Source organism: Macaca fascicularis, chromosome 4 (genome assembly GCF_037993035.2).
Source record: "Macaca fascicularis isolate 582-1 chromosome 4, T2T-MFA8v1.1".
NCBI classification, from domain to species: domain Eukaryota; kingdom Metazoa; phylum Chordata; class Mammalia; order Primates; family Cercopithecidae; genus Macaca; species Macaca fascicularis.
In genome coordinates, this window is record NC_088378.1 from 5,821,726 (window position 1) to 5,836,055 (window position 14,330).

Genomic DNA, 14,330 nt, shown 5'->3' on the forward strand with positions numbered 1-14,330 from the left:
TAACTAGAGTGGATAAGCAAAACAGCAGCCACAGTCACTGAAATACGTGCAGGCACAATTTGCCTGCTGAGCAGTTCTTGGCCATTTCTACATAGAAGTCTGGCCTCAAGGAAGATCCAGTGTGTGTCTGGCACATCAGCTCATAATGTTGTGATTAAATGTGTTTCTGCCTCAAATGCTTTGATGAAATATTTAGCAATAGGAGAGCCACAAGTGGGCTTTTAAGGCCTGATATTGACTTGATCATTGACTTTCTGATCTTGATAGCATATAAATAAGGGGTGGATGAATTAATTTGACTGCATTTGTGTTCTGCCATAAGGGATGACTTGGGAGAAACTGAGGCCCTGAAAACAAATTATTTTCTTTTGATCAAAACCAATACTCAGAAGTTCTACGTAAAACGAGTCAAATTCATGTCTGTGCCAAGGAGCCTGAGGGTAGCACAGGCTGAACCCCAGAGGTGAGGAGCTCTCGCAGTGGGACGCACCCCTCATCACTGTCCCTCCCAAGGTCTGCAGAGGGGCCCTTTGTCCCTCCTGCCCATCTGTGAAAGAAAAGTGGAAAACACCTATTGTCACCTCTCTGCCTGACTGCGCAGTGTGGAAGCGACGGGCTATTTTAGAACTTACGACATTGACTAGTTTACTAAGGAATTCTGAGCATAGAGGCTCATGTCTTCATCTCTAATTGTTGGTTATCTAGAAACCTGGGCTGCTGCCCATGTGAGCCTATTTTATAATGAGCTGCAGGTGAGGGGCATACAACGCTTGCTCGCCGGTGCCCATGTGAGCCTATTTCATAATGAGCTGCAGGCGACGGCACACAGCGTTTCCTCGCCAGTGCCCATATCTAGACAACCTCACGCAGCTCAGGCATCTTCATGTCGACCTTTCTGTCGTGATTAAGATGCCTAACTACCATGCACATTCCAGAGAGACAAGCAGTAAGCACTCCGGTGACCTTTTCACAGGAGGAATTCCAACGCACCTGGTGATGAAACCAGCTAAGCAGGTGAGGGTCCTGGCAGCTTCTTGGTTTCCAGAATGTTCATGTTTCAAGGATCTGTCCAGTGTTAGGTTTGGAAGGGAAGGCGATGGTAAAAGAAAGAGAGAATTGGCAGCTCTCCAGCGATTCAGGTTCTATGTCCAGCCTAAGACCTGCAGAGATGGGGGACCAGGTGAATGCCAGTGCTGACCTCGGCTTACAGGCTGGGGTAATTATAGACCTGGGCGGGAGGGGCCTGGTGGGTATGGCCTGCTTCCCAGGAAGATGTTGATAAGATGTTCCAAGGCAAGGTGGTGTGGCCCTGTTTTTTGGGGGATGTGATAGAATGTTCCTTGGATCTTTGCTCAGCAGGATCTGATGAGGATGATCCTTCAGCTGGGGGCTTTGCCGGGCAGGGCTTTGCCCAGCAGGGGATGATAAGAAAGTCAGGTGGTTGGACAGGATGTTTCTCGTGGCCCGACGCCCGTGGAATGTTTCTGTTTGACCAGGGTCTGCAAAATGGGGCGGGGCTCACAAAATGGTGCAGTTTGAACTAATAGGCAGCATCAACAGAAACAAAGAAACAACAAACACTGAGTGCCCCGCCTCCTTCACAGCACCCTGTAATTCCATCCGCACAACCAGTAACACCTACATCACTGTCTTTCCCATTTCAGAGCGGTAAGTAGTGAGGGTTGGTGTCAAAGTTACTTCTGAGATCCAGAATCGCCCTTCCAGTACTCTCTTTCTGGCTGCAAGACATATAAACCGAATTACAGTTTTCAAAGATAGAAGTTTTAGCTTTTCCCTCCCTTGACACATGGGATAGCCTGAGGAGAGAGGATGGACTTTGCAGTCACACAGATGTGCACTTACACATCTGTAAATTCCATTCTCTGCTAACTCACTTTGGGCAAATGACCCCACAGGACCTCAATTCCCCACTAGCAAATACATAGATAATAATAAAAAGCGACTAAATGATCACTAAGTGACTGGCACCTGCTCTGTGCTGGTTGTCCAGGTACAGTTGGGTGGGTTACGCACTGTCCAATCTGCACATTTCTATAGCAGATGCCTGAAGACCAGTTATCTTTTGCCCCCTGGGCTTTGGAGAGGAATTAGGGAATGCGAGAATACTTTGATATTTTTCAGATCACGAAAAGTGTTTCACTTTAAAAAGTAAGCAAGCAAACACCAGTACTCCCTGTTCCAGAAAGTCGCAGGCACAGAAGAGGGGAGGGGTTGGAGGGAGGTTCCGCAGCAGAGGCTGTGCCTGGTTGCTCAGCAGTGAGGGAAGCTAGGGAGGGCTTAGAATGTTTGTGGTTTCCACGGCGACAGCCCAGCCCAGGCAGCTGAAGGGAAGTCATGGCGGAGGAGCTAGAGCCTGAATGTAAGTGGCCTGGAGCAGCTCTTGCTGGCTTGTGAGATTTGCTTGATGTTCAACTGTGGAGGGATGAGCTTCTGAAGCGATTTTGGTGCCTCAGCCTCGGAGTAGCTGCGATTACAGGCACCGCCACCATGCCTAATTTTTGTATTTTTAGTAGAGACAAGGTTTCGCCAGGTTGGCCAGGCTGGTCTCGAACTCCTGATTTCAAGTGATCCACCCGCCTCGGCCTCCCAAAGTGCTGGGATTACAGGTGTGAGTCACCGCACCCAGCCTGATTTGTAATAATTTTGACATTAAAGACCTATTGTCCTATTCCGGGGTCGGTGGCGGGCGGGGGAAAGGATACATTCCCAAAGAAACAAACAAATAGAAAACCTCTGTTTAAAAATGTTTAATACTACATTTTGGCAATATGTATTAATCCAAATGTAGTCTAAAGACCTATCACTACATGTTCCTATTCAATACACATTCAAAAGTTGGTTTGGTTTTACTGACAGCAAATTTGTTTTCAGATCATTTGTAAAAGAGTCATATTTTCCAATAAATTCTTAAAACTTTCATTTATTGTTTGTTTTCTCTCTTAGACAGAGATGGCAGGATACACACACACACATAATGTTTTCAGATAGGAAAATAAAATATTTATTGCCACGATGGGGATTCATGGCATATCTTACAAGAACATGGCGGACAGAAGTGGAAACTTCTGTCTGGAGCAGGTCTTATTACAATCAAAAGAAAAAGCATTTGAAGTGGGAAAATGATTGTGTCGATTGACTTGCTGGTGGCTTCAAATCCTTCTTGGAAGTAAAATAAACAAAGGATAACACAACAGCAACGAAGTTGCCTCCTTCTTCCATCTTCCATAGAGCTGGTACAAGGTGCCTTTTAGAGCTTTAAGTGTTCATGCCTTTGATGAACTGCAATGATCGCTGTCTTGGAGAATTTGTTCTGTTAATCATTTAAGTGGTTGCTCTGAAGGACTAAGCTGATCAACAGGGGTGATTCTCTAGCAGCCCTCTGCTGAAAGTATTGGCTCCAGCATTCAGCCGCCTCGATGGACTCGGGGAAGGATGGTTTGCTTCGCAATGGACGGAGGAAATTTCTCTGAGGAGGGTATGGATGGGCCTGCTGCCCTTTGGCCATCACAGTACACAGCATCCCAGAAAGAAATTCTTCTTCTTAGGTTAGAAAATAGCAAATAAAGGGGGCAAATCTGGGCTCCTCCTGTTCTATCTGTAGTGTTCAGTAATATGTTGCCTACACTCTAGACCTGCAGCCAAAATGGGTAGAATTTACGGAGTATCTCTTCTAGGCCATGCACCTCTTTGCCAAAAGTGATTCCATCTGCATGTCAAACAACCATTTTGTTTGAGATGATGATTCTGATGTTGCAGAGGAGGCAACTGCGGGTCAACAGCCCCAGGGGTTGGCTCTGTGGGGATGGTGCAGGAAGGGGTGAGGGAGCCACTGGTCACTGAGGGGTTTAGTCAGGGACTCCTGAGACGTTTTAGCATTAACTGAGGGTTTTAGCCCAAACCCTGTCTGTGCTCCCCTGCATGTGAAATACATTAAAGAGGACATCTTTAAGCATCGTCATTAAGAATTATAATTAAGATTGTACACTTTTCTTTCAGAGCCTTTGCTAATATTGTGAGAAATACTCTGCCAAATTAAGATATTCTGTCTTTTTCTTGTTGGCTTTGAGGGCCCGGAGCTCTGGGGCTGGCTTGTACAGCCTGGGGGTCTGCCGGCCTCTCATCTGCACCAACATACTAGATCGAGCATGGGTGTCTTTGACTTTTAAGGGCCGGGTCATGTACTCTGTTCGTCTGTTTCTCTGTAGACCCTCTTTTGGGCAGGGGCTACGCCTCTCAGCCGGTGCACCAGCTGACTTACTGTGGAACTAAGAGCGATCCCTAAGAGTCTCGTTTTCTTTTCTGACCAGTGTACCTGAAGTGGCAGCACTGCCAGACGCCAGGCGTGAAGACCCTGTGTAATCTGAAGACACTTCTGAATCGGCTTCAGAAAGACCACCGGGAGGACGTCTACCTCTACATCTCTGGACACCTGAACCCCAACAAGCTCTACCGGCCTCCTGAGACAGTCTTACAGCACTGGCCCAATGCCCACCGGCCCAAGGGGGAGCGTTCCTCTGAGGTGGGAGAGCTGCCCACAGGGAAGGTGCTGAGGATGAAGGAGGCCCTGGCCCACTTCACCATCCATACGGCGCTGGTCCCCAGTGAGGCCCAGGACACCCCGCTGTTCAGGTACCTGAACCCCCAGGCCTCTCTTTCCCACACTTTAGAGGAGGATCTCTTTCCAGTGGAGGTTCTCCGAGAGGGGAAGGAAGAAAAGAAAGGAGGCCCTCCTGGACGGAGCCCTCCTGGATGGCGCAGGAGGGAAGAACTCCAGCTGCCCGACGTGAAGGTGCTGAGGTACCAAGAAGCCGGGCCCAGAGGCGCCAGGGACCGGCACCACTATGTCAGCTCCTACCTGGCGGGGGCCACCAACGCAGACAGGTACAGGATGTTCCTGCGTTTCCAGAAAGAAGTGCTCGCCAAGCAAGATCTCCTGAAGAATGACTTCACTGGGAGCAAGGTGGCCGTGGGCCACGAAAAAAAGCTACAGCAGGTGAGGAGGGCGGCCCTGCGGTGCTCTCAGGGCAGTGCTCTGGGGGCAAAGCTCTCGGGGCAGCGTTCTCAGTGCAGACCTTGCGGTGCAGCGCTCTTGACGCAGTGTTCTCCGTGCGGTGCTCTCGGGTCAGTGCACTTGGTGCAGTGCTCTGGGTGCGGTGCTCTCCACGCAGTGCTTTCGGGTCAGTGCTCTTGGTGCAGCGCTCTGGGTGCAGTGCTCTGGGTCAGAGACAGCCACGACTGTGAATTGAGGTTCGTCCTCTGAGGCCTCCTTGATACGTCCAGGCAGAATGCAGTACTGTACCCGGTGCGGAGAGCACTAGCGATTTCAGTGGGGACAGTTTGGGTGAAATGAAGGAGGGCGCCTTCCGGGAACTGGTCAGCTGGGGGAGGCCCATCACAGACGCATTGGAGGCCATGTGGCTGCAGCAGTAAATCAGATGTTTGTAGGTCAGCAGAGGGTCTGAGAGAGGAGGGCTTGCCTGCCTGACGGTGGAAGAACGGTGAGGGCAGAGAGAGAGCTGATGGGCACTGTCATGCCCTGAGGTATGCCCAGGCAGCACGTGTGTACAGAAAGTGCCGGTGTGAGGGGAAGATCTACGGTGGGCTGCCGACTCAGAGGAGAACAGCTGACTGGAGACATAATCTCCAAATGGGGACCATGCACGAAAGAGAAGAAAATAGCAGGCGCCCAGGAAGCAGCCAGGCCTTGTGGTTGGAAGAGAGAAAGGGTCCTGGGGGACTGTGGAGGCGGAGAGTGAATCCTTGAGTACGGGGAGCAAGGGAGTCAATAAATAAGAAAATATTTTTTTAAAAATCCAGAATCTTGGGTGAACAGGGAGACAAAGAAGCCCAGCAAATGGTGGGAGGGATCAGGACCCCCGGGACCAGCCCCCTGTGCCGCCCCGCCCACTCGCCAGGGTGTCCTCCCTGACTCCTGAGAAATTCGGTTCTGGAAGAAAAATGAAGCCACGCTGAAATGGGCTGACTCTGTTTTTCCTCCAGGAGCTCCAGAAAATTTGCACCTGCAGCCGTCAACAGTTCCACAGACTGCACGTCTTTGGAAAAGTCTTTGAAGATATTTGTAACAGTTCTTTGATATTTGGTGATCTCTTGAAAAAAGTTAAGGTAAGAAACATCCATCTTCAGCATAACAGTTGAGAAGCTTGCATGAGGTTCTGTGTCCATGAATGATCTCAAGCCTCACTGAAATTCTGCCAGGTATCACAGGCCCCTTTCTACAGACAGGGACCATCACTCACAGAGACTGGAGATAATCTGCCTGCAGGGAGGTAAATTATAAAGGGGCCATGTGGAATCAACACCCAGTCAGCTCATTCCTTAAGCCCATGTTTTCTCACTAAAGCTTCCTAATTATACATAACCTTTTATAAATTGTACATAACTTAATTATTATAATTCAAATAAATGAATAATTAATTTAACATTACATGTGTAATTTTATATGAATCCTTATGGAATTATAGATTTGTTGTAATTTCATGATGAAAGTGATTTTTGGGTGCTGTGACTTATGCCTGTAATGCCAGCACTTTGAGAGGCTGATGCAGGCAGATCACTTGAGGTCAGGAGTTCAAGACTAGCCTGGCCAACATGGTGAAACCCCATCTCTACTAAAAACACAAAGATTAGCTGGGCATGGTGGCACGTGCCTGTAATCCCAGCTACTCAGAGGCTGAGGTAGGAGAATCGCTTGAACTCGGAGGCAGAGGTTGCAAAAAAAAATGAGACAATGTCCTTCATATGGAACCTAAGTTGAGATTATGTTGCTTAAAGACCATGCAATTCTTTAATTTCCCTAATGACAAGGACTGCCTAACAATGGAGACCTGATGGCCTGTTTTCCAGCGATGCCTCATCACTGGGAAGCTCATCCTGGCAGGCCAGTAGGACCTGAATCCACAGAGCTTCTGCATGGCAGGAGACAATTTGTTGTATTTGTGTCAAGGTGTTTTGTGACATTCTGAAGTGATCAATATTTGATATTTTATCCCATGGCATTTTATGATATTCTGAGGTAATCAATACTTAATGCTCAAATATGCTTCAAAGATGGTGTGATTTTATCCATGTGAGCACGTATACCATTTAATGCATTGTAGGAACATTTTATGTTTTTCTGAAATGATCTAAATGAACATTCTTGACTTCCATGTTATTTATACACATGAAACACCTGTACTGTGACCTCCTCATGCATGGCCAGTGGACTTTGTGTTTGTTTCTGTACAGGATGAATATGAACTCTACATGGCGACGCTCCTGGAGTCCCAGCCCACAACACAGTACGAGGTGATGATCGATCGCGAAGAGTCTGAATAGAGCCTGCTTATTCCTAGCTTCGTATTTCACGAGCAGTGGAAAACTTTCTGAATCCAAGAAGCCCCATGTGTGCCCCATAATTTAGAATAGTGATATTTTTTATTATAGATAAGCTTTATACTGCCTTAATAACATTATTGATAAAGAAATTTCCTTTAGATTGGCATAGCATTATTTATACTACCAAACAAGCAACATAACTATGTATAAATTGGAAATATAAATGGTTCTCTGCCAGTAGTTTCCAAAAACCATTGTCGAGTCATTATCCTGGCGAAAACCCTGAGAATGTGTTGTGATGGCTAGTGTGCTGTAAGCTGACTCAAACCCCATGATCTCTTTGTTTAACAGGGGACGGTGTGCCAGGTGTTCCCTCTAAGGTTGGGTTAAACACATGGTTAGTCAAATAAGAAAATATACTGCCGGAATAACTTAATCACTTATAAAACCTAAGAACATCTAACACTGTAGCTAAGATAACTTTGGTATTTTGAATTCAATACACTTTAAAGATTAATTTTATTTCATAAATTAGGAGAGATAGTTGCTTCTTTTGTATATGAGCAAACAATCACAGCATTACAAGGAGGTCAGTTCTAGTTTGCTTCTTCATTTAAAGTAAGATGTGAGTACCATTTTCTTTGTGCTGAGCCTTTTCATAACGCGGAAGCAGCCTTTGTCTTTACAAGAATGAGCAAAGGCTCCAGTGGGGAATCTACCTTGTTCCTTACGTTTTGAGATTGAGTCAAAAAGTGGCGTACGTCCCTATCTCGGTCAAACGTGAGCATGAAGAAATTCCCAGGCCAGCAGGGCCCTGGATGCCTCTTTCTGTGTCTGTAACCCTGACAGCACTTCCCCTAAGAGGCAGAGATCTCTGTTGCTCCTCATTTGAGCACAGCACTGCTTTACATCTGCGGATGGCAAGCGCATTCACATGACTTCTCATTCATGTAGAAGAAACGATTGCGGTGCCACTGACAATGTGCCTCCAGGGCTTTATCCAGCATGTCCTCCCCCCCACACAGGCTAACAGGGAAATTCCCTACCATCTTTCCATTTCTTAGAAAAATAAACTCTGAACATACTGAAAAAGGTATTTTAACGGAAACTTCACTGATTGGCCATTAAACAGTGAAGTCCTCCCTCCCTTAAATCCTCCCAATTTACCTGTTTTCACTAGAATGTATATGTTAACCCAGGGCACCTTGAAAACGCATTAATGACAAATAAAAAAGGGAGTCCTCCCGCCCTCCCTGTGTGCTTGTTTCACCTCATGTGCCTGGTCCTGCCTAGGCTCTTCTGGCTCAACTCAAGGCGCTGGGGCAGAAGCCAGTGAAGACGGCAGACGTGGATCTCGCCAAGGAAGAGCTGAGGATGCTTGTGAGAGCCACAAAAGCAGCCCTGGAGCAGAACGATAGGTGAGGCATGAGTGACTGACCTGATCTATGTTTAGATTCTCCTATAACAAGATCTGAAACCGATGTGACAAGCCTACAGTTACACTGATTTCTGCTTTGCTGAAAACATGCTACTTTTGCTAATATCATGCCTGTCATCTGGCCACTCCTACAGGCCATCACCTATGTGACTAAGACATTCTGCTAAGTATGGTGTGTCCATCGGGGGAGTTTGGGCAGGTTTCTGAAAGAATCTCCTGTCTTTTTTGGTGGTCCCCTGAAGACTGACTGATAGGCAAGAGGGCTGCAGATCTAAGACACCTTATATGGATGGCCTTATTGTTTTTTAACTTACAAAACTCTTCTAATATAACCTCTCTGTGTTATTTTCCAGAGTCAAATCACAGTTGGATAGGGAATACTGTTTGTATGATTTGAAAAAGATTAAAGGAAACCCGCAACATCCAAAATATCTTCAAGAGCACAAAACAAGAAACAAAACCAAAAAACAAAATTTGCCTTCTAATGTAACTAGAAGACAGAGAACCGTTGTATTTGTTGCTCCAATTTTTTTCTTTTTTTTAATGGAGCCTTGCTCTGTCGCCCAGGCTGGTGTGCAGTGGGGTGATTTCAGTTCATTGCAACTTCCATCTCCGGGGTTCGAGCCTCCCAAGTAGCTGGGATTAAAGGTGTGTACCACCACACCTGGCTAATTTTTGTATTTTTAGTTGAGACAGGGTTTCACCATGTTGGCCAGTCTGGTCTTGAACTCCTGACCTCAAGTAATCTACCTATCTTGGCCTCCCAAAGTGCTGGGATTACAGGCATGAGCTATCACACCTGGCCTCCAATTTGGTCTTGAGGTCTCTCTCACAAGGGTGGCTATGAACTCTAGCCCTCCCCTGATGGAGCTTCGGGGGCTGGTGGAGGATGTTCTCAGGGTACTCTTCATGGGATGTGTCTTCATCCTAGCCTTCAGGCTTAATGCCCAAGTGTCTGACCTGTGACCAGATATTCCTCTCACAAGAAACTCAACTACACTGGCAGAAGCCCTCGTGGCCGTTGTCTGGTGTGTATCCAGGTTATTCCTATCAAGATAACCAGTCTTTAGGAGAGCCCTGGCTAGTAAAAGGTGATGTTCAAGTGTGTCCATCAGGTGAGGCACAGAGAAGGCCACAGAACAAAGCACATTAAATAACAGATTTGTTACTTACAGATTCCAGAGAAAAGAGGGCAGCATGCTTCTCAGGGGTGGTAGGAAGTGGGGAGCTGCCTGAAACACACTCGCTCCATCAGCAGGTAGGGGAGCAAGAGAGAGAGTGAGGACCGATGGACCAAGGCTTTTGTTCGGGTCTAGAGTGTGACCCTAGCAGGTTTTCCCCGGGGAATTCTGATCAGTGGGTTTAGGGCAAGAAGGTATGAGGTCTGTGGGGTCACACACACTATGATGGAGAGTGGTTTCTGGGTCACTGCAGCATATTCTCATGGCCTATGCAGGGCGTGGGGGTCAGTGGGTTGAGGAAAGTAGGTTGTATTTAGCTGTCTCATAGTGGGTGATCACTGGGAGGTGGTTGTTGAAGGCAGATATCTGGACTGACCATTTTGAGGCCCTGGGAGGAGGAGAAGCACAAAAAACTGTGTCAAGCAATGGTGACTGAGCCCTGCTTCTGGAGTGAGAAAATCAAACTTCTGTTCAAAGTGAACGCCAAGGCCAAAAAAAAAAAAAAAAAAAAAAAAACTGATTTCATTGCAAATGCATCCAAAGTTTAAACATGACTGAAAATAGAAAAGAAAACATTCAGTGGCAGTGAACCAGTTTCCGTGTTCCTGCTGCAAAGCTTTGTTTGTGAGAGCAAGTGAGGATTTGGGAAAAGCTCATGGAAGAGAGAACAGTGGAGCTAGAAGGAGGTCTAAAATTGTTCTAAAACCACTTCCAGGGGCAGAATCCATGTAAGTGAGAAAGCCACACAGCTGGACTGCTGGGCTGATGGCAGCACTGACTATGATGGCAGGGGTGTGGTGGGGTGGGGTGGGGTTACTTGGAAGAGGGTAGAAGTGAGAATACAACTTTGAAATGGTAATAATACATGTGAGAAGGGAGTTAAAGGAAAGGGAGCAGCATCCTTTAGAAATGTCCAATGAAGGCAAAAGGGAGCAAGAGAGGAAAATGTAAAAACCCATAAAAAGAGGAAAATCAAGGTGCACACAACCCTTCCACATACTGTCCTTTTTCCCTCTAAACAAGCAAGGTATCCAGGACTATCAAAGGAAATCAAAACAAAAGAAAACAAAAAAAAGTGAAATCAATAATAAAATAGCATAATTTGCTACTCTGATGGAAAAGTATCCATCTGAATTAGCAATCTCACATACTACTCCAAATCACTAGCCCAGCCTGCAAAAATGCAGAGGTGTAAACAATCTTTGTCTATACAAACTACTATGAGAAAAGAACAGAAAATGAGAATCCAAATGATTTACCTGATGAAAGTCCTTGCCTTACCAAGGAATAATAATAATAAAGTTGAACAAGAAGAAAACTGTAGCACAGCACTCCAAGCTAAATTAGATGTTCCCAAAAGAGCATTTCAGCATATGAAAACAATCTTGAGTCATAAATTGAAAAACTAAGGAGAGAAATCAACAACAATAAAGAAGAAATAAAACAAGATAAAAACTGAGGGAAAAATAGTTCAAAAAGTCAGAATTATATCACAGGTCAAGACTAAATTCTGAAATACCCAAGGAAGAGTAGTTTTGAATGAAAATATAATAAGGGGCATTGGGAAAAAGTGGAAAAATATTTAAAAGAGTGTAAATGAGATACAGAAATAAAAAGAGTCAGAAAAAGTAGATGAAATAGACATAAGCAAAGACCGTCCAATTCACATATAAATAAAGTCCCTGAAGAAGAAAAACAAAGCAATAGAACACAAACCTAAGTGATAGTTAAAACTATAATATGTAACAATTTTCTGGAAATGAAACTTTCTTACTATACATAGTGAAAAGACTTTCATCATTATTATTAATCCATGGAATCCCCAGTTTCTTATTTTTTTTTTCTTTGCGACAGGGTCTTGCTCTGTTGCCCAGGCTGAAGTGTAGTGGCATGATCATGGTTCACCGCAGCTCCAACCTCTCAGGCTCAAAGGATCCTCCCACTTCAGCCTCCCAAGTAACTGGGACCACAGGCACCACACCTGACTAATTTTTGTATTTTTTTTTTTAAGTAGAGATGGAGTTTCACCATGTTGCCCAAGCTGGTCTCCAATTCCTAGGCTCAAGTGATCCACCTGCTTTGGCCCTTCAAAGTACTGGGATTACAGGCATGAGTCACCATGCCTGGCTCCGGTTTCTTAAAATTGAGGGTCATAAGAACCACCCTATTTCTCTCTTAATCTGTGATGAAATGAACTAATATGTGTAAAAATCTTAAACTCTTAGGCCCTTAGTAGACATTTGACATTAAATTATTTGCATGTTGATGTTTTAAATCAAATCACAGTGTTGTCCTCAATATATGTAATATCTGCTAGACTCCTTTTGTTTTCTCTTTGAATCTATAAAACATAAGATAGTTGATGTAGGTTACTCTCAACCAAACAGAGGAAACAAAGAGGTTTTTCCCCTTTTCTTTTTTTTTTTTTTGAGATGGAGTCTTGCTCTGTCACCCAGGCTGGAGTGCAGTGGCCCGATCTCGGCGCACTGCAACCTCCACCTCCCGGATTCACACCATTCTCCTCCCGGATTCACACCATTCTCCTGCCTCAGCCTCCCAAGTAGCTGGGACTACAGGCCCTCACTACCACACCCAGCTAATTTTTTGTACTTTTAGTGGAGACAGGATTTCACCATGTTAACCAGGATGGTCTCAATCTCCCGACCTCGTGATCTGCCTGCCTTGGCTTCCCAAACTGCTGGGATTACAGGCATGGGCCAACATGCCCAGCCTCTTGTCTTGTATTTTATTTTTAATTCAAACATAGTGAAATTTGTAAATTGTATCTTTTGCACAGAATAAAAATACACAGGAAATATGCAGTGTATTTCAGCATCAGGAAGGTCTTTCCATAGCCCTTGACATGTTGTTTGACTTTGAGTATAAAATGCTACTTTTTTTTTTGTTTTTTAGTTTTTTAAATTTTATTTTGCGTTCTTCCTTCTTAGCAATTCCATTAACAAAAAGTATCAATAAACTCTTTAGGAAATCATTTATTTTAAATTAACTAACTCTTTAAAGGCTTATGCAATCTTGGTAAGAAATTATTATTTTGTTTGTTTAACTTGACTGATTTAGGCTGTCATTTAATAAATATCTTCAGAGTATCTGTTGTGTTAGAAAGTAAGCAGGTCTATTTTAATTTCTCAACTATAAGAGACTTGTGGTGTAACATAGACAAAAGAAAAAAGATATAATGAGGATCTAATATTTCCCTATTGTTTATCCACACATCATAGACTCAGAAGTGAACTGGAGATGGAGCTGGCATTGCTGCAGTCTGCGAAGGAACGATCAGGCAGGTATCTGTGTGATGTCCTCTTGATGGGTGCTTTGCTGTGACCTTCATTATTTCAGCTGCTGCAGCCTTGGCTGCCTGTCTGTCAACACGGGAGATGCTGATGCTCCTTCTGAGTTTTGCTGTGAGAATTCAACGTGTTCACCCACATCACCCAAGATCATAGGGCCTGGCACGTGGTGGTCACTGCCTGTTTGTTCTTCATCTTTTTATTATTACTTGTGAGGAAGAATATGCGTTTCATGGGAAATTAATTACATTTTATGAATATTTTATGAAATAGATATTAACATTTTATGAAATAGATAATAACATTATTTTGAATGTATACAATTAAGAACGCAATTAAATGATAAAAATAAGTTTAAGTATCTTGCTCATTAACCTTGACTGTTTTCCAACTGTTAAATGAAATGCCATTTTCCCCTGAGTTTGTTAAACACTCACTCATACTCTGTTTTTAGATATTCTTTCTCATCGTCTGGTAGGATATGCTCACAGGCCTATCCTGTTTTAAGTTCTTAGTAGAGCTTGGCCTCAAAGATCCTTGTCAGAGTGTTTTTACCACCTTTTCCCCCCTTCTGCCTGTTTCCTGTTTTCTACCTATGAGTAGCATGGGTGCTGTTAATCCTGCTGGATGTCTTTGCACAGGTTTCTTGTCACCTAATTTACATCCCCTTGTCCTGCCTCTTCTCTGTCCCAGGTTGACTCTGCTTCTCCTTCCGTCCCTTCTCAGTGCTCAGAGGTCACCTGCTTCGCTCCTTCTTCCACCATGTTGTCTGTTCTTTGTAGGGTTCCTCTCACAGATGTGAAATAAGACCCAGGCTTGGTGTTTTCTGTTTCCTTGCTTTCTCTTAAAACAGGCCCACGATTTAAAAACAAAACAAAAAAACACAAAGGCAGACACTTAAGGGCTTTACTGCTAGCCACTAATAAAAAAAAAAAGACAAAGATTAATAAAAATAAAATGCAGTGACTAACTTTCTAGAACTCTAGTAATCTTTCTTTATGTGTGATCCTAGCCCACTGTTCCCATCACTCTTTCACTGCGATG

At 44.6% G+C, this 14,330-nt stretch overlaps 1 protein-coding gene across 1 annotated transcript; it reads left to right on the plus strand.

The window, feature by feature from the left end:
- The first annotated feature begins 2,326 nt into the window (after nt 1-2,326).
- On the plus strand, nt 2,327-13,320 carry C4H6orf118 (chromosome 4 C6orf118 homolog). Its single transcript, XM_015448414.3, has 6 exons — nt 2,327-2,380; nt 4,329-5,014; nt 6,022-6,144; nt 7,270-7,329; nt 8,653-8,777; nt 13,218-13,320. Exons 1-6 carry the CDS (start codon nt 2,356-2,358, stop codon nt 13,318-13,320), a joined length of 1,122 nt encoding a protein of 373 aa, XP_015303900.3. The 5' UTR covers nt 2,327-2,355.
- The last annotated feature ends 1,010 nt before the right edge of the window (nt 13,321-14,330 follow it).

Coding starts and splice junctions, on each gene's coding strand:
- C4H6orf118 (XM_015448414.3), top strand. CDS start 2,356: ATGGCGGAGGAGCTAGAGCCTGAAT. Junction 7,330..8,652: donor AGCCCACAACACAGTACGAG/GTGATGATCGAT, acceptor GGTCCTGCCTAG/GCTCTTCTGGCTCAACTCAA. Junction 8,778..13,217: donor GCCCTGGAGCAGAACGATAG/GTGAGGCATGAG, acceptor CACACATCATAG/ACTCAGAAGTGAACTGGAGA.